This window comes from Ranitomeya imitator, chromosome 9 (genome assembly GCF_032444005.1).
Source record: "Ranitomeya imitator isolate aRanImi1 chromosome 9, aRanImi1.pri, whole genome shotgun sequence".
Classification (NCBI taxonomy): domain Eukaryota; kingdom Metazoa; phylum Chordata; class Amphibia; order Anura; family Dendrobatidae; genus Ranitomeya; species Ranitomeya imitator.
The window spans coordinates 70,558,931-70,584,361 of NC_091290.1; the positions used below are offsets into that span (position 1 = coordinate 70,558,931).

A 25,431-nucleotide genomic window follows, 5' to 3' on the forward strand; every position below is an offset into this window, starting at 1 on the left:
AGGAAGCAGTTCCAGAATGAAACCGCAATTTTATAGTTATTATTTTTGCGCGTTTTGTGCTCGCATCGAGCTCTGTTTCAGAAACAGACTACATAGCACCTGTGCACCTATACGATGTAGTTTGTTTATGTGTAAAAGAGCTCGGGGCGAGAGAGTATACCTCATAAATATCTCCTGAAGATCCCAGAACTGGTGAGAGTGCGAGTCCTCCAACCTGTGTTCCACTAGGTCATCTGGGGATTGGCTGCTCTAGTTTATGGTTCTCTCCCAAGTTTTGGGAGTAATGGAACAGCCTCAGCTAGGTCAGCCATAAGACAATACATGCCATTACCTTTCTCAGTATATCCAACCATTTTTTCCTGCCTGGTGAGAGCATGCGGGTCCTCCAACCTCTGTTCCGCTAGGTCATGTAGGGCTTGGGTGGAGAGGTGGCTGCTCTAGTTGTGGTCCTCCCAAGTCTTTGGGAGTAACAGAACAGCCTCAGTGAGGTCAAATATAAAATGATACATGCCATTTACTTGCTCAGCATATGCAACCATTTTTTTCATTTGGATTATCAAAAAATGTGTTGGCCTCTTTTACGTGAAATATTCTTTAGCAATTGATTTTTTTTATATTCTTAAGCAATAACCCTTTAACAAAATGTCTCTCCACATCTAATAATAACTGCTTGTTTTCTTTTCAATTTCTTTGGAACCAGGTATAATATTCAGCCATTGTTGGGAAAATTCAGTGAATGTGAGAATTTACTTCTGTCTGTGGGAGTCCAACCTGGGGAAATTGATGGAGTTCTTATTGATGCTGGGTGCTCGTCCATGCAGTTTGACAGTCCGGAAAGAGGCTTTTCACTGAGTAAGGATGGCCCCTTAGATATGAGAATGGATCATAGCAGGTAAGTGGCTTTTAACCCAGGAATGTACTTTATATTTGCTGTGTACTATATATTTGTACTATTTGCTTATATGTACTATATATTTGTATGTTACGTGATGCTGCTCCAGCGCTACCAGGGGGCACTCCGTAAGGATTTAAGTGGAACCCACTTACTTACACACATGTGATAGTTCAGCGACAGCAAGTAACAGGGCAGAGGGGCTACAATAATGCTGTCCCTGGTATCAGAGGGCATCTGCACACATTATTATTATTATTATTATGCTTTGCTTATATAGAGCTATCATATTCTGCAGTGCTTTACAAACATCAGCATCACTGTCCTCATTGGGGCTCACAATCTAGATTCCCTATCAGTATGTCTTTGGAGTGTGGGAGAAAACTGGAGAACCCAAAGGAAACCCTCACAAACACGGGGAGAACATACAAACTCATTGTAGATGTTGTCCTTGTTGTGATTTGATCCCTGGACCCCACTGCTGACTTCTATTCAATCATTGCGCAGATCTTGTCCCTTGCAGAAAAGGAAAAAAAAAGCAAAGGCCCCTTTCTATAAACATAAGTCGCTGACAAATGCCCTGACATACAGTACAATACATCGGTAGCGTCCATTGTAAAAAGAAAAACAAAAAAACAAGGTTGTATACTTTTTTTTACTGCATCCCACTGCATAGGAAAGCATGGTAGATTATTGATTCTACTGCTAGTAGACCCTGATTCCAGCAATGTGCCATTTGCTGGGCTACTTGGTATAGTTTTGATAAAATCACTGTTTTATCTGCTGCAGATCTAGCAGTTCTGTATAACCCCACTAACGTGCAGAAACTTAAAAAAAAAAGCACATCATAAAAAATAGCCTCACCAAAACCTTGTGAAATGACAAATGCACTAGCAGGATGCAGCAGCCCCCACTGATAAAGGCTGGAGCAGCACAGGTGCAAGATACTGATGAGGTATATATATAGTGCTGGACAGCCCGCCTGCTAATACTATGGGCGTGATCAATAGGCTGTTGGGACACTGTGCATCACACCTACCTGTGTGAGTAGCGTTCTATGCAAGCCCTATCTGTGTGCATTTTTGCTACTAGGCAGCCAACCCTGCCATTACTTAGGCTATGTGCACACGTTGCGGATTCTCTGCGGATCCGCAGCGTTTTTTGCAGTGCAGAAACACTGCAGATCCGCAATTGATTTACAGTACAATGTAAATCAATGAGAAAAAAAAGCTGTTCACACGTTGCGGAAAATCCGCTGCGGAAACGCTGCGGTTTAAAAGAAGTAGCATGTCACTTCTTTTTTTGCAGATCTGCAGTGTTTTTGTACCCATTCCATTATAGAAATCCACAGGGATAAAAAACGCAGCAAGTCCGCAAAAAAAACCGCAGCAAGTCCGCAAAAAAAACGCAGCAAAAACGCACAAAAAACGCTGCGGATCCACACAAAAATGCGACAAACCCGCAGGTGCGTTTTCTGCCAGGAGAGGCAGGATCCGCACCAGAAATTCCTAAGGCTAATCCGCAACGTGTGCACATAGCCTAAGGTGAGTATGTGGTTGTTCTCATCAGTATCTCTGCTGCTCCAGCCTTTATCAGTGGGGGCTGCTGCACCCTGCTAGTGCTAGTGTTTCTCTGTATAACCCCGCCCATACCACTGATTGGCCACTTTTGGTGTAAATAGTCAGGAAGCTGCCAATCAGTTATGGGGGCGGGGTTAGACTATATGGCTGCAGGTTTTCTAGTCCTCTAGTGATCCTCTCCTGCTGTTAAAACACAGATTTTCTAAAAACTACACTAAGCAGCCCAGTAAGTGACACATCACTGGAATCGGGCTCTCTGTCCTGACATTATTCTGCTCTCAGATTAGGTAGCAAGAATCTGGTGACAGAGTCTCTTTATGTATTCCTTTTGCCATGTCACCTTGTAAGATATTATTCAAATACTATGTCCAGTATTCATCCTAAGAAATTCTAAATTCAGAAAGATACAAAATGAGTTGTGTCCCATCAAACACACAGGAAGCTGCCTGCACCGTGCTCATGGTAGGATAATTGTTGAGCCAATTTAGAAAACCCATATCATATCAGAAATAATGTAGACGGAAAGCGCAGAAAGAGCACAACGAGGAGACCGCGGCAGTCAAAGTCCAATTATAAAGTTTTGTTGAGGCAAGAAACTCCCCCTCCCACTTTCCTCTTCATATGCCAAGAACAGAGAGTGTGTAGTAACTGTTATCTTAAATTCCTCCTCCAGTATGTAGGCTGCAAAATAACAAAAATAGTCAGTCAACCAAGTTTTACTCGCATAAGTGAAAGAAATCAACCTAGCGACTAATAAAGAGGTTATGGAAGCAAATTTAACCCTCACTATTTATTTCTGAGAAAAGATCGTTTTCCCCTATACATCAGCCAGGCATTGACTTATCACCTTCCATACTTCCCATTTGTTGTGCTATAAGATGATCACATAAATGTCATGCTCTTCTGTTCACTATTCTCCAAGATTAAACTCAGCCTATGGCCATACAGTAGACATATTGGAAAACTCCTTGAAGTGGAATCTGTCAGAAGGAGCAACCCTCCTAAGCCGTCTATATGGTCATATAGGTCATAAAAAGTTGAATAAAATTCTACCTTTTTATCTGATGCCTGATGTCATATTCCCGAAAAATCCACGTTGTTTTTAAAATGTAAATGATCTGTGGACTTCCAATAGAGAATCTGCCTCCAGAGCTTATTGTAAATGAAAGAGGGAGTTATCAATGTGAGACATGTAGATCAGGAGAGCACACTGTCTGTCATTACATGTCTCGCACTGGTAACTCTCCCTTTAAAATAACATCTGGGGGCAGATTCTCAGGGAGATCTAACTCCGGCCCATAGATCTCAACAGCTCATTTACATATTAAGAAAAATGTGGATTTCTCTGGAATAAAACATCAGATCACAGATTTGAAGATATCATTTTATTCACCTTCCTAAGACCTACATTCTCACGTACAGTGGATGGCTTAGGAGGGTTGAACTTACTGGCTAATAATTTTTTTAATTAATATAGCAGATTATTATCCTTGTGAACTTTATGCTGCCACCCTGGGCTCAGATAATGACTGATGAGCTGCATTGTAAAACATGGCTACGTTTGTGTCTGTGTATCCGTATTTAGTCAGTGACGTGCCTTCCATAACACTATTTTACAATTTTATAAATCGTACTTGGACAAACAGCATAAAATATGAAGGTTAAATGTATTTTGGCCAACCCTTTAAAAAGGCTGTCCACTCCGTGGGCAACCCCTTCTCAATTCCTATATTTTCCCCAGGTTTGTGGAGTCTATAAGCCAAACCACCCACTCTGACGCTTCACTTTCCCTGTCTACGACTCCCTCATGCAAGGCTCATGTTTAAGTGATAAAAGTACTCTAGTAAAATGGTAGCATCAGGCTTTTCATGACCATTATGATTCATCCATCTATTTACTAGCCTTGTTATCCTGCTCACTCTAGCAGTTCAGAGTTGACTGCAGACATTCCTTTCCAGTGCCTTTGTGCTCTGATCTGTGGAGGAGGAGCCTCACTACTGAGCATGTACATAAAGTGCAGCACAGATTCATCTCAACTAACAGCCCAGATCCTTAGATCAGGAACAGAGCAGACATTTATAGGACATTTCAGAACTTTCCCAAACTCTTATGAAAACATTTACAGCACATCCTGCATTGACCTTCCGTACCCAATGTATTATATATTTTAGGAGTCTGAGTCGATCCATTTTATACCGACTCCACCAAATTGGACACCGACTCCACAGCAATGATTTTCCCCCAGTGAAATAATAACACCTATGCTCACTTCTGGTGGTGGTGTCATTCCAGTGTGTCGGTACTGTGTCTCCTCGCGATTGTTATGGGACCTGATCCTTGCTACCAATCAGCACTGGCTTCACTCTCCTTTTCTTTAGATAGAATTAATATCCGGTTAAAGTAAGAGCTGTGGCTGCTCTATCACGTCCACCGGATGTCTTGAATTAGTCTGTAGGGGAGGAAAGTGAACCAGCGCTGATTGGTAGCAGGGATCCTGTGACATTACAATGTTGTGTGATCCCCGAAAGAGGCAGTGCCAACATTGCTGGAATGGCACACGCATCCTACTCTTCTACTGGGGAGAAACATAGTGGTTCAGAAGGGGTAGTCTGAGAAGTGGACAGCCTCTTTAATGTAATGCAACTGTGTTACCTGCATCTCTATGGAAAGCACTGATATAGCTCTTCCAAATATCGTAGAGTACTTTGTTCTTCTGCATCTGGAAAACTACGCTCTACTGTATATTCAAGATGGTTGTTTTCAATCTTACTATGTAAAAATGTTGCCAGAAAAAGAACTAAAAGTAGGTGGATCAGAAGGTAGCATCTATTTCTGAGATTCAGGAAGGTTGCTCCGAGTTATTTTAAAACCTCGGAGGAACACCTATGCAGAGTAACTGTGTTTTTGCTTTTTTATGTCTCTCTGCTATGAAGCTTCACCTCTTGTCAATGAAAACCGACGTCAGGGAACTAATTGGCTCTCCTTGTGCGTAGGTATCCTGACATGCCCACCGCTGCTGATGTTGTGAATGCTTTAGATCAACAGGCACTTGCGTCTATTCTGAAAACATACGGGGAGGAGAAACACGCCAAGAAAATAGCTTCAGCTATCGTACAGGCACGTAGCATATACCCCATCACCAGAACTCTGCAGCTCGCAAGCATTGTTGCAGGTACCCTCATTAATTCTATGCTGTGTCTGAAAAAAAGAAAAAAAAATATTAATCCCTAAGGTCCCAGAGGGATCTATTTGTCCTGGAAATCATTCAAGATGTAATCCTGTCTACTCCTCTTTTATGTCAACCATACTCTTGATTCGTTATTATATTTTGATTATATCTTTTTAGGTCAATTTTGTTTTTGTTTTTTTCTTCCATCTTTTACTGATCAATTCAAATTGTATGTGAAATCATTTAACGTACAAACAGAAGATGCATCCACAAGAGCAGATGGGAATTTTGATCACTATGGCTGCTTAGAAGTCGCATTTGCACTCGTGGCTCAGCCTTGTCATTGTTTGCCTGATTCGTGATTTATCATGGAAAAAGGCTAAAGCTGTGCAAGGGCTGAGCTACATCTTCATGTGTTTCTTAGAACTGTGGGGGCAGAAGAAGATTTAATAATAAACAGTGCGTGTATTCATGCTTCAGGTTATAATGAATATATGTAATAGATATATATATATAATATATATATATATATATATATATATATATATATATAAATACGTAATACACTATAATAAGGTGTGTAGCATCTATTGTATGTTAAAAGGGGTTATCCGGGACTAAATTATTTTATTACTATGAGCCAAAAAACAGGTAGATAGTTGCATACTATTTACAGTCGCTTGCAAAAATATTCACCCCGCCCCTTTTCCCCCATCATTTTTCAGGTTTTGCTGCCTTACAACCTGGAATTTTACGGGGGTTTTTTTTTTTTGAGGATTTGCATAGGTTCATGTGAAAGGCATGCCTACAACTGTGAATATTTGGTTTTCTTTTCATTGTGAGGCAAACAACAAATAGGACAAAATAACTTCAGTGTGCATAACTATTCACCGTCTCTTAAGTCAGTGCTTTCTAGAGCCTCATTTTGCTGCAATTACAGCTGCAAGTCACTTTGGATAAGTCTCTTAGACGTGGATAAATCACTGACAGAGTGAAACAGGTTTAGCTCAAGAATATCCATGTATTTCGCACCATCCATCTTCCCCTTGACCACTTTCCCTGTCCCTGCTGCCGAAAAACATACCCATAGCATGATGCTGCCACTACCACGTTTCACTGCGTGGATGTTGTTCTTGGAGGTAAGGAATTGTGTTGGTTAGACACCAGTGTGGTGCCCCTGAAGGTCCAGTCGCCACAGAGGTACTGCACCTCAGCCAGAGGTGTGGTACTCCGCTCACGGGTAAGGAGGGGGCACTACCCGAGACCCACACTAGCATCCAATACTATACCACTCCAGGCCAGGGAGTGGTATTGAGAGAGGGCCCCATCTCAGGCTGGAGGGGAAACTAGGTAGAGGGTGTGGGTGGAGAGAGTGTCAGTTGTGAGGAGTTGTCATGGAAACAAGAGGGAGGAGTTAGTTAGTTAGCAGTGAGAGGCACGAAGGAGAGGAGATGTGGAGAGAGTAGCTCCTGAGAGAAGGAAAGAAGGAAGGGGTCCTAGGGGCCAGGGAAGTGAGGATTCCACCCTGGGCGCCCGAATTTACGCCGACCGTCGTTGGGTGGAAGGACCAGGTGGCAGTGGGGGAACCGGCCCCCAGACTAGTGGAAAACTACAAGGCTCAGCTAGCAAGCCAGAGGCTGTAGTAACTGTACATGCCACAGTCACACACATTCCCTGAAAAGGCAGCCACATAGGATCAAGGGGACCAGGACGACGTCACCCGACAAGATCCGAGGCTGCTGGCTCGGTACACTGTGTGAGAGGCGCAGGACAGGAGCGTGAAGCCTGCGCAGATAGATGGCCAGGGAGGGCACATAAGAATGGGGGTCTCGGGAAAGTGAACCCCAATTTACCTGAGAGCTGGCTGGATCACAGACCCGGAGGACACCGCACCCGGCTGGGGATTGAATATAAGAAATGTGAGCAAATTGTGGAAACTGCACCCTGCTGTGTCCTCAGAATTATTACTGCATCACCTACCCTGCATCACAACATTCACCATCATTGACTTTAACTGCCCTTGGGCCAAGCTCTAATTGTGGAGAGCTGAAACATCTCTGCTGCATCACCATCTGCCCCAGTGGACCTGAACCGCAGCGTCAGCCATTTCCCTATTGCTGAGCACCACGGGTGGCGTCATGAAGTAATCCCTTATCAATTTTATTTCCTCTTCATTTCATTACTTTTATTGGACAACCAGGGCCACGGACCGGGTCACTGCTGCCATGACCATCCCCTTAAGAACCGTCGGACCTGGCCCGAGTACCCCACGGCCCTAGTGGGCGCTCCACCAGACATAGCAATTACTTTGGTGGACAAAAAGTTCAATATTGGTCTCATCTGACCACAGCTCCTTCCTCCCTATATTTGGGGAATCTCCTACAAGACTTTTGGCAAACTCAAAGCAAACCTTACAATTTTTGTGTGTAAGTAAAGACTTTTTTCTGTCCACTCTTTCATAAAATTCACTGAAAGAGAAAAAGAAAATTAACAATATTTCTGAGAGAGAAAAAAACAGCCATACTATGCAATATCATATCCAGACAGAAATGCACAAACAGGATACAGTGGGTCCCACAATAGGCTGTTATACGGATTGAGGTGCATCTCATGTAATAGTGTGAACGACACCCTATGCAGACATGTGTGCAGTTGGAATACTAGGCATCCGCCCCATGGATGTTTGGTGGGTTAGGAAGTGGCTTATTTTCAGTATTTTGCCCCTCTGCTGCCCCTGCTTTTATCTTCGGAGACCCGCTGCATCCTGTTTGTGCATTTGTATGTGGACATGGTATTGTAAGTATGGCAGTTTTTTCACTCTTTCATAAAAGCCACCTCTACGGAGTTCACGGCTTATTGTGATTGAATGGACAGATATTCCAGTCTCTGCTTGGGAACTCTGCAGCTCTTAAGGATTACCTTTGGTCTCTGTGTTGCCTCTGATTAATGTCCTCTTTGTCCTGGCTAAGAGTTTTGGTGGTCCGCCCTCTCTTGGGATGTTTGTTGCGGTACCATGTTCTTTCCATTTAATGATAATGGATTTGATGGTGCTCCAGGGAATCATCAAAGATGAGATTTTTTTAGAACCCAACCCTGACTTGTTCTTCTCAACAACTTTGTCCCTATTTTTTTTTTTAAGAGATCTCCTTGGTGTTGTTTTGTCACTGTTGCCTCTTGCTTAACCCCTTCATGACCTTGGGATTTTTTGTTTTTCCGTGTTCGTTTTTCGCTCCCCTCCTTCCCAGAGCCATAACTTTTTTATTTTTCCGTTAATTTGGCCATGTGAGGGCTTATTTTTTGCGGGACGAGTTGTACTTTTGAATGACATCATTGGTTTTAGCATGTCGTGTACTAGAAAACGGAAAAAAAATTCCAAGTGCGGTGAAATTGCAAAAAAAGTGCAGTCCCACACTTGTTTTTGGTTTGGCTTTTTTGCTAGGTTCACTAAATGCTAAAACTGACCTGCCATTATGATTCTCCAGGTCATTACAAGTTCATAGACACCTAACATGACTAGGTTATTTTTTATCTAAGTGGTGAAAAAAAATTCCAAACTTTGCTAAAAAAAGAAAGAAAAATTGCGCCATTTTCTGATACTCGTAGCGTCTCCATTTTTCGTGATCTGGGGTCGGTTGAGGGCTTATTTTTTGCGTGCCGAGATGATGTTTTTAATGATAGCATTTTGGTGCAGATACGTTCTTTTGATCGCCTCTTATTGCATTTTAATGCAATGTCGCGGCGACCAAAAAAACGTAATTCTGGCATTTCGAATTTTTTTCCCGCTACGCTGTTTAGCGATCAGGTTAATGCTTTTTTTTAATTGATAGATCGGGCGATTCTGAGCGCGGCGATACCAAATATGTGTAGATTTGATATTTTTTTTATGGATTTATTTTGATTGGGGCGAAAGGGGGGCGATTTAAACTTTTATATATTTTTTATTTTTTTCACATTTTTTTCAACTTTTTTTTTTCACTTTTGCCATGCTTCAATAGCCTCCATGGGAGGCTAGAAGCAGGCACAACGCGATCGCCTCTGCTACATAGCAGCGATCTGCTGATCGCTGCTATGTAGCAGAAATGCAGGTGTGCTGTGAGCGCCGACCACAGGGTGGCGCTCACAGCCACCGGTGATCAGCAACCATAGAGGTCTCAAGGACCTCTATGGTTACAATGGAGACGCATCGCCGACCCCCGATCATGTGACGGGGTCGGCGATGACGTCATTTCCGGCCGCCCGGCCGAATGCGGTAGTTAAATGCCGCTGTCTGCGTTTGACAGCGGCATTTAACTAGTTAATAGGTGCGGGCAGATCGCGATTCTGCCCGCGCCTATTACGGGCACATGTCAGCTGTTAAAAACAGCTGACATGTCCCAGCTTTGGTGCGGGCTCACCGCGGAGCCCTGCATCAATGCAGGGGATCTGACCTCGGACGTACTATCCCGTCCGAGGTCAGATAGGGGTTAAAGGGAATCTGAATGCAAGTTTTTGCTGCCACATCTGAGAGTAGCCTGATATAGGCAAAAAGAAGCTGAATTCAGCTATGTATCACTTAGTAACATAACGGCTGAACCCAGTAAACTATCAGAGCTTTTAGGTTTAGAATGAAGCAGAGCTGAGAAAGTTAACCCCGCCCACACCTGGCCTTCTACGTGCAAATTCCATAGACCGTGAGCTGCTAAGTTGCCGGAGTAGTTCGGCTTTGTTAATCTCTTAGTGACAAATTCTCCACAGTTAGTAAATAACAGTATGACAGTATGCACTCTGACCAGTGACACATCCATGAATTCTGTGTTTCTGCCTTTATCTCCTGCTGTCTTCAGATTATATAGCAAAAACCTGCTGACAGATTTTCTTTAATGGTGTTGCAGCCTCTGTAGCCTTTTAGTAAACATGTGTACATACTGACAGACCATGTGACATTAGATTGCACACAGGTGGACTTCCTTTCACTAAGCATGTGACTTATGAAGATAATTGCTTGCACCAGGATTCTTTAGGGGCTTCATAGCTAAAGGGGTGAATGCATAAGCACATACCCATTTTTAGTTATTTGATCTTATAAATTGAATTTATGCGTATATTTTCTCATTTTACTTCACCAACTTAGACTATTTAGTGCTGATGCATCATGCACAAATCCGATTAAATATATATAATTTTTTTTTAACACCAGTTGTAATGTAACAAAATAGGTCAAAAGCCAAGGGGGGGTTATCAACTGAGCAACTCATCTTCTTTTGGGCTGTTCTGTCGTTGGGGCGTGAATGGCGATGTCATGCTGATTGACAGCAGGCTTTCCATAGTTAGGCCTCAGGCAGCCTGCTGCCAATCAGCATGACATCGGTAGTCAGTCCCCATTAATATAGCAAAGTGGAAGAAAAGATGCTGCTCTGTCATAATGACTTCACCAGAGGCCGCAAAATCACCGGCAAAATCGCTCATCACTAATTGCCATATAACAGAACCATATATTGGAACGTAGATTGCCTATGGGTTAAGAGTACGCATGCCATCATACTGGCTTTTTGTACTTGACTCTGCCATGGGCACGAACCTTAAATGATCAGCTGTTGACATCTTCAGATGACTTCTTTGTGCCATCCCTTTTTAACTTTGCATCATACGTTATAGCTGAATGTAAATGGCAAAAATGGATCATAACAGGAAAAGCACAGATGTTATGAAATTTACACACAGATCTGTTGAAAAATCCTAGACGTGTGAATAGTTCTAGTAAACTTTGTGTGTTTTATGCTGTCTATTTTTAAAATGTTCAGGACAAAGAAGAGAAGTGCTGTTGTCTCACTATACTTTTAAGAATAAACTTATGGAGTAGTTGCTCCTCTAAACGTTCAATTACACTGCTTATACATATGGTGTATCAGATTTTCGTATGGCTATGTCAATAGAACAATGGCAGGAAGAAATAGAAGCACAATTTTGCTGCACAGAAAGAGTTAAATGAGTTGTACCACGGTCATAGTAACATAGTAACATAGTTAGTAAGGCCGAAAAAAGACATTTGTCCATCCAGTTCAGCCTATATTCCATCTTAATAAATCCCCAGATCTACGTCCTTCTACAGAACCTAATAATTGTAATTTCGCTAATCTATCTGGGTATTGTAGTTCTCCCATCCCCTTTATTAATTTTGTTGCCCTCCTTTGTACTCTCTCTAGTTCCATTATATCCTTCCTGAGCACCGGTGCCCAAAACTGGACACAGTACTCCATGTGCGGTCTAACTAGGGATTTGTACAGAGGCAGTATAATGCTCTCATCATGTGTATCCAGACCTATTTTAATGCACCCCATGATCCTGTTTGCCTTGGCAGCTGCTGCCTGGCACTGGCTGCTCCAGGTAAGTTTATCATTAACTAGGATCCCCAAGTCCTTCTCCCTGTCAGATTTACCCAGTGGTTTCCCATTCAGTGTGTAATGGTGATATTGATTCCTTCTTCCCATGTGTATAACCTTACATTTATCATTGTTAAACCTCATCTGCCACCTTTCAGCCCAAGTTTCCAACTTATCCAGATCCATCTGTAGCAGAATACTATCTTCTCTTGTATTAACAGTCGATATATATTGCCTACCTAGAGGGTAGGTGATATATATTTGATTGTTGAAAAACACTTTCCTGCAACACCAACCAATCAGGAGGGTACCGAGCTTCCATTCCTCCTTACTGGAGGTAGCAGCGAGTAGGAATTTAAATGCAACCACTTTGGAGCTTGTATGGGGCCACTGCATTCGAAAGCTATGGGGCTGATTGAGACAGACAACTACAGCACTTGGCCGTTTACTGGTTTCGGACCCCTGTTTTACTGATTGATGGGAATCCCAGTGGTGGGGACTCCAGCGATCAGACATTTATTACCCAACCTGTGGCTAGGTGATGTTAGTCAATTGTCATAAGCTTAAGGGTATGTGCACACGTTAAGTATTTGCAGCAGACCATTCTTAATTAAAAATGTATAGAAAAGCGATGCGTAAAATACACGTTTTTGCCACATTTTTTCATTTGCATTTTTTATGCATTTTTTAATTATTGATTTTAATAGATGAAAAATGTTGCCGAAATAATTGACATGCTGTAGATTTTAAACTACTTCAAATCTGCAAGGAAAGGAAAAAGCATCATGTGCATGAAATTTCAGAAAACTCATTCACATTGCTGGAACACTATATTGCTGGAACACTATATATTTTATCCGCAAAAATGCAACATGATCAAGCCCTAAAGCATAACTATATTTCACGTAATGGCTCATTCAGACGTCCGTGTCAATTGGTCCGAGTACAGACCAGTAATGCAAGAACTGGGCGCAGCTCTCCCAACCCAAGCGTGGAAGCTTGATATATTTCTATTAGGCTGGCGTGCTTGGATCGGGAGACCCATGGCCAGTCTGTTCATTGTGGTCCGATCTCGGACGGATTTTCAAGGATGTGTGAATGACCCTTAACTTTTCGGAATAAGCTGTCCAAGTATGTACAGTAAGATGAACACTATTTCTCGGAATTATGTGACTTGTATTCTGCATTTTCATCAGTTTCCCAACTCGGGCTCTATTTCTTAATTTGCCTTTGATTCTGAGCTAGTGGAAGGAGACTACGTACAAAAAAATTGGAGTATATAGTCCAGGATGAGATAAAAGAAAATTGTATTCATAATTAGACATGCAAGGCAGCAATAAATGTAAAATCTGTATCAAAGAGCAAAGTGATTCAAATCTGGTACCAAAAATAGGGGGAGCATGAGTATCACAAATATGGTTTAGACCAAGGAGAGCGTAAGAAATCAATTACAGTTTTATATAAAGTGGCAGTGCAGTATAGTAATAATGATCAGTGTATTAAGCCATTTCAAGAAGGGGTAAGGTCACATTATGAGTGGTTAAACCCTAAATCTCACTACCAGCTTTGCTAATGGCAACATACACCTATCAGTAAGGAGCTGTTACCTTTGTTCCAAACTGTGAGACCACGCGGTGCACATCCCCAACGCACGTTTCGCGTTGGCTTCCTCAGTGCACTGCCACTTTATATAAAACTGTAATCAATTTCTTACTCTCTCCCTGCTCTAAACCATATTTGTGATGCTCATGCTCCCCTTATTTTTGGTACCTGCTCTCTGATTTGAATCACTTTGTTCTTTGATACAGATTTTTCATTTATTTTTGCCTTGTATGTCTAATTATGAATAAAATCTTTTTATATCTCATCTTGGACTATATGCGCCATTTTTTTTATACGCGTCCTTTATAGGAGTGTCAATATACTTGTTGCTTTGCCCACCCTGCTATGGAGGCATAGAGCCGTTTTTTCAATTGATTGGGTGATTATGATGTCTGTTTTGATGATTTTGTACTATAGTGGAAGGAGACTGTCTGCTATGAGGATTACCATGCAAAGCACAGGACTGAGAGATGGATTCCTTCATTTCTCTTCATTCCTTTTTTTAAACACAGAGTGAAACCGCATAGAAGACCTTATACCGCAATACTGAGCAGGATAGAATTGAATCCAGTCTTGGGGTGAGGTAAAAGATTTGTCAGAAATCTCAACCCGATCTTTCAGTATCTTCCTCTACTTGCTTCCTCACTCTGCTACTCCCTCTTTTTTTCACCTACTCTTCTCCATACTCTTCTCCATAAGTTTTAATAGGCTGCGTAACTATGATACCATAGTGAGCTAGCAGTCTATCTTGTCTTGAGCAAGTCAGCCTGGAGTTATTTTTTCTGAGTGGAGGGTAAGTTCAGGAAGCAGGGGAAGGGGAAGATGTGTCTCTTACGTGGAGAAGGAAGCTGATTACATTATAACTAGTGATGAGCGAGTCTGCTCGTTGCTCGGGTTTTCCCAGGCACGCTCAGGTGGTCTCCGAGTATTTGTTAGTGCTCAGAGATTTAGTTTTAGACAGCTTGATTACATATGGGGATTCCCTAACAACCAAGCAACCCCCACATGTACTCAGGCTGTCCAGCAGTCATAAATCATGCAGCTTCGTCAGCAAAAACTAAATCTCCGAGCACTAACCCGAGCAAGGAGCATACTCGCTCATCACTAATCAATACATTTTTTTTTTTATAATTCATCTGTACTATTGATTTAGGAGAAGATTTTTGAAAGTAGATTTGCCATTTAGCCCCTTCGCCCGGAGCCTATTTTCACCTGCCTGACCAACCACATTTTGCAATTCTGACCAGTGTCACTTTATAAGGTAATAACTCTGGAATTCTTTAACGCTGCAACATATCCCACTGAGTCTGAGATTTCTTTTTTTGTGATATATGGTAAATTTAGGTTGAAATTTTTTACGTTTATTTGTTAAAATGTCAGAATTTGGGCAAAATTTTGCAATTTCTAAATTTGTATACCCTTAAACCAGAGTTATATCACACAAAAAAGTTAATAAATAACATTTACCACATGTCTACTTTACAATGCAATTTCTCATTTTTTTAACAAAATTTACAAAACCAATTTGTTTTGGAACCACTTCACATTTGAATTGACTTTGAAAAGTCTGTATGGCATAAAATACCAAAAAAATGACACCATTTTAAAAACTGCACCCCTCAAAGTGCTCAAACCCACATTCAATAAGTTTATTATCCCTTTAAGTGCTTCACAGGAACTAAAGCAATATGGAAGGAAAAAAATGAGCATTTTACTTTTTTCAACAAAAATGTTGTTTTGGACTCAAGGGGTAACAGGAGAAAATGGACCTTAAAATTTGTGGTGCAGTTTTTATTGAGTACGCAGATACTCCATATATGGTGGAAAACTAAGGTCTGGGTGTACGGCAAGGCTTGGAAGGGAAGGAGCACAATTTGACTTTTGTAACACAAAATCGTGTTTAATTGGTAGGGGACGCCATTTTGCATTTGCAAAGCGCCTGATGTGCCTAAGCATGTGCCATTTTGGAAACTAGATCCCTCAAGGAATTAATTTAGATGTGTGGTGAGCACCTTGAACCCCCATAATTTTAGAACAATGAGTCATAAAAATAAAAAATTACATTTTTCAAAGAAAAATTATTTAGTTTTAGCCCCAAATATTGTATTTTCACAAGAGTAACAGGAGAAAATGGACCCCAAAATTTGTTGTGGAAGTTTTTCTGAGTACGTCGATACCCTATATATTGTGAAAAATTACTGATAAGGTACACGGCAGGGCTTGGAAGGGAAGGAGCACCATTGACTTTTTGAATGCAAAATTGGCTGGAATAGATAGCGTATGCCATATCACATTTGCAGAGCCCCTGATGTGCCTAAACTGTGGAAACCACCCGCATGTGGCCCCATTTTGGAAATTAGACCCCTCAAGGAATTTAGATGTGTGGTGAACTGTGACGGGGTGTGCGATAGAGCAAGCAGGGACGGCAGACCGATGAATAATCTAAGAGACCTTTATTGCAACTGAGAGAATATTCCAGCAAACAGTGATCAGGTTCTTCAATTTACAATAAGGCTGCAACAAAATAACAAATCCAGGGCGACACCCGATAATCCAACTCCAGGGAAAACAAAACACTAGTTCATAGACAGGCACAAGGAACTGGCCGCAGCAGCAGATCCTAGCTCCTCACACCACACAGGTCCCAGAAGAATGATAGTATATCCATGGGCTTATTGTTCCACCCTCTAGGGATCAGCCCCTTGGATGAGTGGAGGGGCTCACACCCACCCTCAAACATTTGTTACCTGGAGCTGAAAGTGCAAAAGAGGCTCCAGATGTCCAGTCCCAGCCAGTCTGAGAAGCCCCCTGCAGAGAGCAACAAAGGAACACAATGCTTCCCACCAGAAGCAGGATAGGAAATGTTAATGAAGTATGGTCTATGAAACAGGTCACTTGTCAAATACACTAAAGGTACCTTCACACATAACGATATCGTTAACGATATCGTTGCAACGTCACGCATTTTGTTGGTCGCTGGGGAATGATCAGGACCTTTTTTTTGGTCGCTAATTACCCGCTGTCATCGCTGGATCGGCGTGTGTGACGCCGATCCAGCGATGTGTTCACTTGTAACCAGGGTAAATATTGGGTTACTAAGTGCAGGGCCGCGCTTAGTAACCTGATATTTACTCTGGTTACCATTGTAAGGCCGGCGTCACACTTGCGAGTTTTACGGACGTAAGAGCGCAGAATCTACGTCCGTAAAACTCGCAAAAAATACGGCACAATTATTCTCTATGCCCCTGCTCCTATTTGCCGTATTTTACTGATCAGTATTATACGGCTTTCTACGGCCGTACAAAATCGCAGCATGCTGCGTTTGTCACCGTACTGCGCAAGAAATACGCCAATGAAAGTCTATGGAAGCGTGAAATATACGGATTACACACGGACAAGCAGTGTGACTTGCGAGAAATACGCAGCGCTGTTAGAGAGAAAAGCCGGTAATTCAGTGCGGTGTACAGTAAAATCACACTGACAGCTTACAGTAGAATAGGTAGAATAAATGTGTACACATAGAATAGGTATATATATATATATATATATGTCAGTGAGACACATATATGTATATATATTAATATTTATTCCAGCGCTAGACAGCTTGAAAGCCGGTAATTCAATTACCGGCTTTTTCCTTCTCCTTCCTAAAACCCGACATGATTTGAGACATGGTTTACATACAGTAAACCATGTCTTCTCTCCATTTTTTTTGCAGATTCCACACTACTAATGTCAGTAGTGTGTATCTGCAAAATTTGGCCGTTCTAGCTCTTAAAATAAAGGGTTAAATGGCGGAAAAAATTGGCGTGGGCTCCCGCGCAATTTTCTCCGCCAGAGTAGTAAAGCCAGTGACTGAGGGCAGATATTAATAGCCTGGAGAGGGTCCACGGTTATTGGCCCCCCCCTGGCTAAAAATATCTGCCCCCAGCCACCCCAGAAAAGGCACATCTGGAAGATGCGCCTATTCTGGCACTTGGCCACTCTCTTCCCATTCCCGTGTAGCGGTGGGATATGGGGTAATGAAGGGTTAATGCCACCTTGCTATTGTAAGGTGACATTAAGCCTAATTAATAATGGAGAGGCGTCAATTATGACACCTATCCATTATTAATCCAATTGTAGTGAAGGGTTAAATAAAACACAAACACATTATTTAAAATTATTTTAATGAAATAAAAACAATGGTTGTTGCAGTATTTTATTCAACGCCCAATCCAGTCACTGAAGACCCTCGTTCTGTGAGTAAAAAAACATAATAAACCAACAATATACTTACCCTCCGCAGATCTGTAACGTCCAACGATGTAAATCCTTCTGAAGGGGTTAAAACATTTTGCAGCAAGGAGCTGTGCTAATGCAGGCTGCTCCTCGCTGCAAAACCCCAGGGAATGAGGCTAAAAATAGATCAAGGATCTATATTTAGCTTTATTTGCGGTGAGGCGCCCTCTGCTGGCTGTTCATAGATCGTGGGAAATTACCTAGAAAGCCAGGGAGCTTTCTAGGTAATTTCCCACGATCTATGAACAGCCAGCAGAGGGCGCCTCACCGCAAATAAAGCTAAATATAGATCCTTGATCTATTTTTAGCCTCATTCCCTGGGGTTTTGCAGCGAGGAGCAGCCTGCATTAGCACAGCTCCTTGCTGCAAAATGTTTTAACCCCTTCAGAAGGATTTACATCGTTGGACGTTACAGATCTGCGGAGGGTAAGTATATTGTTGGTTTATTATGTTTTTTTACTCACAGAACGAGGGTCTTCAGTGACTGGATTGGGCGTTGAATAAAATACTGCAACAACCATTGTTTTTATTTCATTAAAATAATTTTAAATAATGTGTTTGTGTTTTATTTAACCCTTCACTACAATTGGATTAATAATGGATAGGTGTCATAATTGACGCCTCTCCATTATTAATTAGGCTTAATGTCACCTTACAATAGCAAGGTGGCATTAACCCTTCATTACCCCATATCCCACCGCTACACGGGAATGGGAAGAGAGTGGCCAAGTGCCAGAATAGGCGCATCTTCCAGATGTGCCTTTTCTGGGGTGGCTGGGGGCAGATATTTTTAGCCAGGGGGGGGCCAATAACCGTGGACCCTCTCCAGGCTATTAATATCTGCCCTCAGTCACTGGCTTTACTACTCTGGCGGAGAAAATTGCGCGGGAGCCCACGCCAATTTTTTCCGCCATTTAACCCTTTATTTTAAGAGCTAGAACGGCCAAATTTTGCAGATACACACTACTGACATTAGTAGTGTGGAATCTGCAAAAAAAATGGAGAGAAGACATGGTTTACTGTATGTAAACCATGTCTCAAATCATGTCGGGTTTTAGGAAGGAGAAAGAAAAAGCCGGTATTGGAATTACCGGCTTTCAAGCTGTATAGCGCTGGAATAAATATTAATATATATACATATATGTGTCTCCCTGACATATATATATATATATACCTATTCTATGTGTACACATTTATTCTACCTATTGGACTGTAAGCTGTCAGTGTGATTTTACTGTACACCGCACTGAATTACCGGCTTTTCTCTCTAATATATGTGTCTACTGACACACACATATATATATATATATATATATATATATATATATATATATAGACAGTATATATATATTTTCTTTTCTTTTTGGGACACATGGATCACTTCTATAGCGGTATGTTGGTTTTGCTAGCCTGCGAGAAAACCACGCAGTACGGATGCCATACGGATTACATACGGAGGATGCCATGCGCAAAAAACGCTGACACACCCTGCCTACGGAGGAGCTACGGACCACTTTTTTCGGGACTTTTCGGCGTATTACGGCCGTAATATACGGACCGTATTGTTTTACGCTGTGTGTGACGCCGGCCTAAAAGTAAAAAAAAAAAAAAAAACACTACATACTCACATTCTGATGTCTGTCATGTCACCCGCCGTCAGCTTCCCTGCACTGACTGTCAGCGCCGGCCGTAAAGCAGAGCACAGCGGTGTCGTCACCACTGTGCTCTGCTTTATGGCTGGCGCTGACACAGTCAGTGCGGGAAGCTGACGGCGGGGGACGTGACAGACATCAGAATGTGAGTATGTAGTGTTTTTTTTTATTACTTTTACAATGGTAACCAGGGTAAATATCGGGTTACTAAGCGCGGCCCTGCACTTAGTAACCCGATGTTTACCCGGGTGCTGCAAGGGCACTTCGGCATCATTGAAGACAGTTTCAACGATGCTGAAGTATTTCCCCTGATCGTTGGTCGCTGGAGAGAGCTGTCTGTGTGACAGCTCCCCAGCGACCACACAACGACTTACCAACGATCACGGCCAGGTCGTATCACTAGTCGTGATAGTTGGTAAGTCGTTTAGTGTAACTGTACCATTAGACATGGCCAACATGACTCATGACTCCTCCTGCCTGGAAAATCCATTAGCGTTTGTGTCGATTGCCTCATCTCTATTGTATGGTGCAGCTGTAGGCTTAAAGGTCGGCACCCATTTTACATGTTCTTTGACTTAAACTCTGCTTCTGGCACCCACAAATCGACATTGTAGCTCTCCCAAATCATTTCCTAAGACAATATCTGAAAGCAGGCCCCTCATCACCCCAACCACGCATTGCTTGACCCCAAAGCCAAAGTCCAGTTCTACGCTTGCTTTTGGGATATTGTTCCATTGGCCTCCAGCTAATTCAATGGTAATCCCAGATCCATGCTGTATTGCCTCTGGCCGAACCATTCTGGGATCAGCTATGGTGAGAAATGCCCCAGAGTAACAAAAGCCAATAACTCTCCGACCGTCCAGCATGACCTCCTGTAGTGCTTTCTATGAGGATTAAAGGAACTCGTGGCTGTGGCCCGCACCCCATAAACCCCTAATAGTCGAACATGGGTTTCTGAACTATTAGGCAAATCAATTTGTAGCGGTGGCACCTCTTCCTCTATTGTATTTGGCTGTAAATAATTGATAGGCCGATTTGGTGCAGGGTCATTCCTCAATTGACCCTAAGGGCAGGCGTCTTGCAGATGCCCAGCCTGCCCACATCGGTAACATCTGCGCTGTATTGCACTCCTTCCCATGTGCACTCTGGGAACAGAGGTAAGGGAACCTGGAGGCTGATATCTATATGACGGTGCATGCGGTGGTTGTTGGGGTTGAGACCGATTTCTCCACTGTATAGCTGGGCATGTGGCCTGCAGATGCCCAGGATGCCCACATCCATAACACCTGCGCTCTACTACTTTCTCTCCTTGTAGCATTTCAGAGGAAGGGGCAGGACTAGCTGGAAGGTGAGTCATATGGGTATCAACATGAGGTGGTGGTCTAGTGGGACAGCATACTTTGGGGACTGAAGGACAAGAGACCACTGGTGATGGGGTGTTGGTAGCTTTTACTCCATCCACCAGTAAATTTTTCCACTGAGGCTTGATGGTGAGAACCTCATCAGCTAAGGCAGCAGCTTGCTCCGCTGTCACTGGTCTCCTCTCACGCACCCATTCCCGGATCTCAGCGGGGCATTTGGTGTAGAACTGTTCTTTTAGGATGACCTGGAGGAAGGCCTCCCAAGTTAAGGCCTCCTCTCCCTCCAGCCAGCAGTGACACACTTGTTTGAGCCTGTGGGCATATATCTTGAAAGACACTTCCCCCTCACAGGCTAAGGAGCGGAACTGCGCTCTGTAAGTGTCTGGAGTTACAGCATAATGTTCAAGAATGGCCTCTTTTACCTCCTCATACTCACTGCTCCACTGAGGGTCCATAGATCTGTAGGCTGCGGCAGCTCCACTGTCTAAAAGCCCCACTAGATGTCTGACTCGCTCCCTTTCCGGGACTTCCATTAATCGACATTGATGTTCAAAGTCTTGGAAGAATCCCTCAATGTCCCCTGCAGCCTTGTTAAATGGCTTAAAGTCCTTGCAAGACACTCTTGGAGGTTCCCTCATGGTGGGAGTTTTGGTGGAGGTCTGCCTGTGGGCTCTAGCTGCTTCCTCAGAGAGCTGCCTTTCATGAGCTCTCCGAATAGCCTCCCGTTTATCTTCTATGGTGGCTTCTTCTCCCAGCAAGGCCATCTCCTCATACCACACAACCCACTGACTTTTCAGAGTATTTACCTTCAGGTCCCGTCTTTACTTCAATTGCTCTGGGAGTCCCTTTCCAGTGCCATCTTGAAGGCTAGCTCCTTCCAAAGACTCAATCAGCTGATCCTTGTACAGTCCTTTGTAACTGACCCCTAATTCACGGGCCTTTGTCTGTAGGTTCATCACAGTCCAGTTCCTGTATCCTGAGGTTCTGGTTCCATGTCTTGCTGGGCCGCTGATCTCCATTCCCTCTGCTCTGATCCTGCTGCTTGCCACCAGTTTGACGGGGTGTGCGACAGAGCAAGCAGGGACAGCGGACCGATGAATAATCCAAGAGACCTTTATTGCAACTGAGAGAATATTCCGGCAAACAGTGATCAGGTTCTTCCACTTACAATAAGGCTGGAACAAAATAACAAATCCAGGGCGACACCCGATAATCCAACTCCAGGGAAAACAAAACACTAGTTCATAGACAGGCACCAGAAACTGGCCGCAGCAGCAGATCCTAGCTCCTCACACCACACAGGTCCCTGAAGAATGATAGTACATCCATGGGCTTATTGTTCCACCCTCTAGGGATCAGCCCCTTGGATGGGTGGAGGGGCTCACGCCCACCCTCAAACATTTGTTACCTGGAGCTGAAAGTACAAAAGAGGCTCCAGGTGTCCAGTCCCAGCCAGTCTGAGAACAGGGCCGGGGTTGTACGCCGTTATATGAACACCTTGAACCCCCAGATGCCTCATAGAATTTTATAACGTTGAGCCGTAAAAAGGAATAATCACCACAAAAATGTTGTTTTGAACCCAACTTTTTTTCAGAAGATTAACAGGAGAAAATGGACCCCCAAAATATGTTATGCAGTTTCTCCTGGGTACACAGATACCCTGTATGTGGTAGAAAAGAACTGTTTTGACATATTCTCAAGCTCTGAAAGGAAAGCAGACTTTGATGGAATGGTCTATGGGTATCATGTGGCGTTTGGAGTACCGTTGATAATAATAATAATCTTTATTTATATAGAGCCAACATATTCTGCAGTGCTTTACAGTTTAACAGTTTCAAACACCCTTGATGTACCTAAACAGTGGAAGCACACCACAAGTGACCCCATTCTGGAAGATAGACCTCTCAATGAAGTTATCTAAACATGTCGTGAATACCTTGAACCCACAGGTGCTTCACAGAATTTTACAACGTTGATCTGTGAAAATAAAAAAAAAATGATTTTTTTTTCTCACAAAAATTTAGCTTTAACCCAAATTTTTTCCATTTTCACAAGGATAACAGGAGAAAATGGCCACAAAATTTGCTGTGCTATTTCTCCAGAGTACACCAATACCCCATATGTAGTGGAAATCTACTGTTTGGACACACGACCCCCGACCACCTGTCTCGTTGATGACAATCTGGCCAATTATTTAAAATATAAAATGTACCTTATCCAACAGGAAATTTTTCACAATCCCTTCATACCATGCACTGTCCTCCATTCCCCACTGCATCTAGCTCACTCTCTGTCTTTGAACCAATGACGGAATAAGAAGTGATCAGGCTCCTTGCTTCTTCTCGCCTTACTACTTGCACTAGTGACTATTCCCTCACATCTCCTCCAGTCCATTTCCCCGGTTGTCACCACTCACCTAACAGAAATATTCAATCTCTCCCTCTCTTCTGGTATCTTTCCCTCTTCATTTAAACATGCCAGCATACATCCATTCCTTACAAAAAAAATCCCTCGGCCAAAACTGTGCTGCTAACTATAGATCTTTCTCTAATCTTCCCTTCATCTCTAAACTTCTGGAGCACTTGGTCCACTCCCGTCTAATCCGCTATCTCTCAGATCAGTCTCTTCTTGACCCGCTACAATCCGGTTACTGCTTTTTACATTCTACTGAAACTGCCCTCAGTAAAGTCTATAATGATCTACTATCAGATAAATCTAATGGTTACTACTCCCTGCTGATTCTCCTGATCTCTCTGCAGCATTTGACACTGTGGATCACCAGCTCCTCCTCACTATGCTCCACTCTATCGGCCTCAAGGACACTGTTCTCTCCTGGTTCTCCGACCTCTATGGCTGCTCCTTCGCCGCATCTTTTGCTGGCTCCTCCTCCTCTCCTTTTCCCCTTACTGTCGGGGTTCATCAAGGATTAGTTTTAGGTCCCCTCCTTTTCACCTTGTATTCTGCCCCTATTGGACAAACAATCAGTAGATTTGGTTTTCAGTACCATCTCTATGCTGATGACACCCATATATACCCATTTTACACCTTTACTCTTGACATCATGCCTGTATTATTACAACACACCAGTGATTGTGTTACCGCTGGCTCTAATATTATGTCCTCCCTCTATCTGAAACTAAATTTGTCAAATACTGAACTCCTTGTGTTTCTTCCCTCCACTATCCTACCTATGCCTGTCATCGCCATTTCCATGTGTGGTTCTACCATTATTCCCCAGCAACATGATCTGATCGATCTCTTGGGGGTCATACTTGATTCAGATCTCTCATTCGCTCCCTACATCTGATCACTCGCTCTTGTCATCTATACCTCAAAAACATTTCTATAATTCAACCTCTTCTTACTTTCGACTCTACAAAAACTCTTACTGTAGCTCTTATTCATTCCCATCTGGCCTATTTTAACTGTCTACTAATCGGCCTCCCTCTTACTAAACTCTCCCCTCCAATCTATCCTGAATGCAGCAGCAAGGATCATATTCCTCACCAACCGTTACAACGATGCCTCTACCCTGTGCCAGTCGTTGCACTGGTTACACCAGAGTTCAATATAAACTTATCATTCTCATCCACAAAGCGCTCCACGGTTCAGCGCCACCCTACATCTCCTCAATTGTCTCAGTCTACTACCCTTCCTGTTCCCTTCATTCTGCTAATGACCTAAGATTAACATCCTCAATAATCCAAACCTCCCACTCCCATCTCCAAGACTTCTCGCGTTCTGTGCCAATTCTTTGGAATGCACTACCCAGGACAATTCGATGATTTCCCAATACCCACTGTTTTAAGCGTGCCCTAAAAATGCATATCTTCAGACTGGCCTACATATTTATCTAATGTCCTTATTTTGCCCATATAAAATTTTCTTCAAAACCAGGACCCTCGTATCATCTGTTCTCACACCCTTTATGCATTTAATAGCCCTCTGTGGCTGTACTTTTACACATACTTGTTGGTTACTTGGTTACTGGTTCATGCAGCATTTCCTCACAGATTGTAATCTTGCTATCAGGGCCATCACTCCTCTTGGTATCTGTTGATTTATGATTATTGTTATTCTGTAATGTATTTTATTGTTTGTACAAGTCCCCTCTAAAATGAAAGTAATTCACTGCTGGTTGGTGGACAAGATGTCTCCAAAAATATTTTGTAAACTTTCACGGACTAATCCAATTGTCATCACTGAGTCTATTTTAATATTAATAATAAATAACAGATACATTTTTTCTAATGGTTTCTATTAAAAGTTAAAATTTATGCACTTTGGATCAGTCAGTAAAAAGTCCCCTCTAAAATGTAAAGTGCTGTGGAATAAGTTGGCGCTATAGAAATAAAATTAGCATTATTATTATCACTGTCGAACTCAAAAAGGATGGAGTGACATTTTGAAATGCAGACTTTAATGGAATGGTTTGCGGGCTTTATGTTGCATTTGGAGAGCCCCCGATGTGTCTAAACAGTGGAAACCCCACCACAAGTGACCCAATTTTGGAAAGTAGACCCTGTTAAGGACTG

The 25,431-nt window shown here is 42.6% G+C and overlaps 1 protein-coding gene across 3 annotated transcripts in view; it reads left to right on the forward strand.

The window, feature by feature from the left end:
• The window catches only part of METTL15 (methyltransferase 15, mitochondrial 12S rRNA N4-cytidine), a 476,714-nt gene that overhangs the window by 341,152 nt on the left and 110,131 nt on the right, over positions 1–25,431 (forward strand). For all 3 annotated transcript variants that reach the window (XM_069739770.1, XM_069739771.1, XM_069739772.1), the window contains exons 4-5: positions 701–892; positions 5,466–5,644. In XM_069739770.1, the coding sequence (XP_069595871.1) occupies positions 701–892; positions 5,466–5,644 (371 nt within the window). The remainder of the gene's footprint in view (positions 1–700; positions 893–5,465; positions 5,645–25,431) is intronic.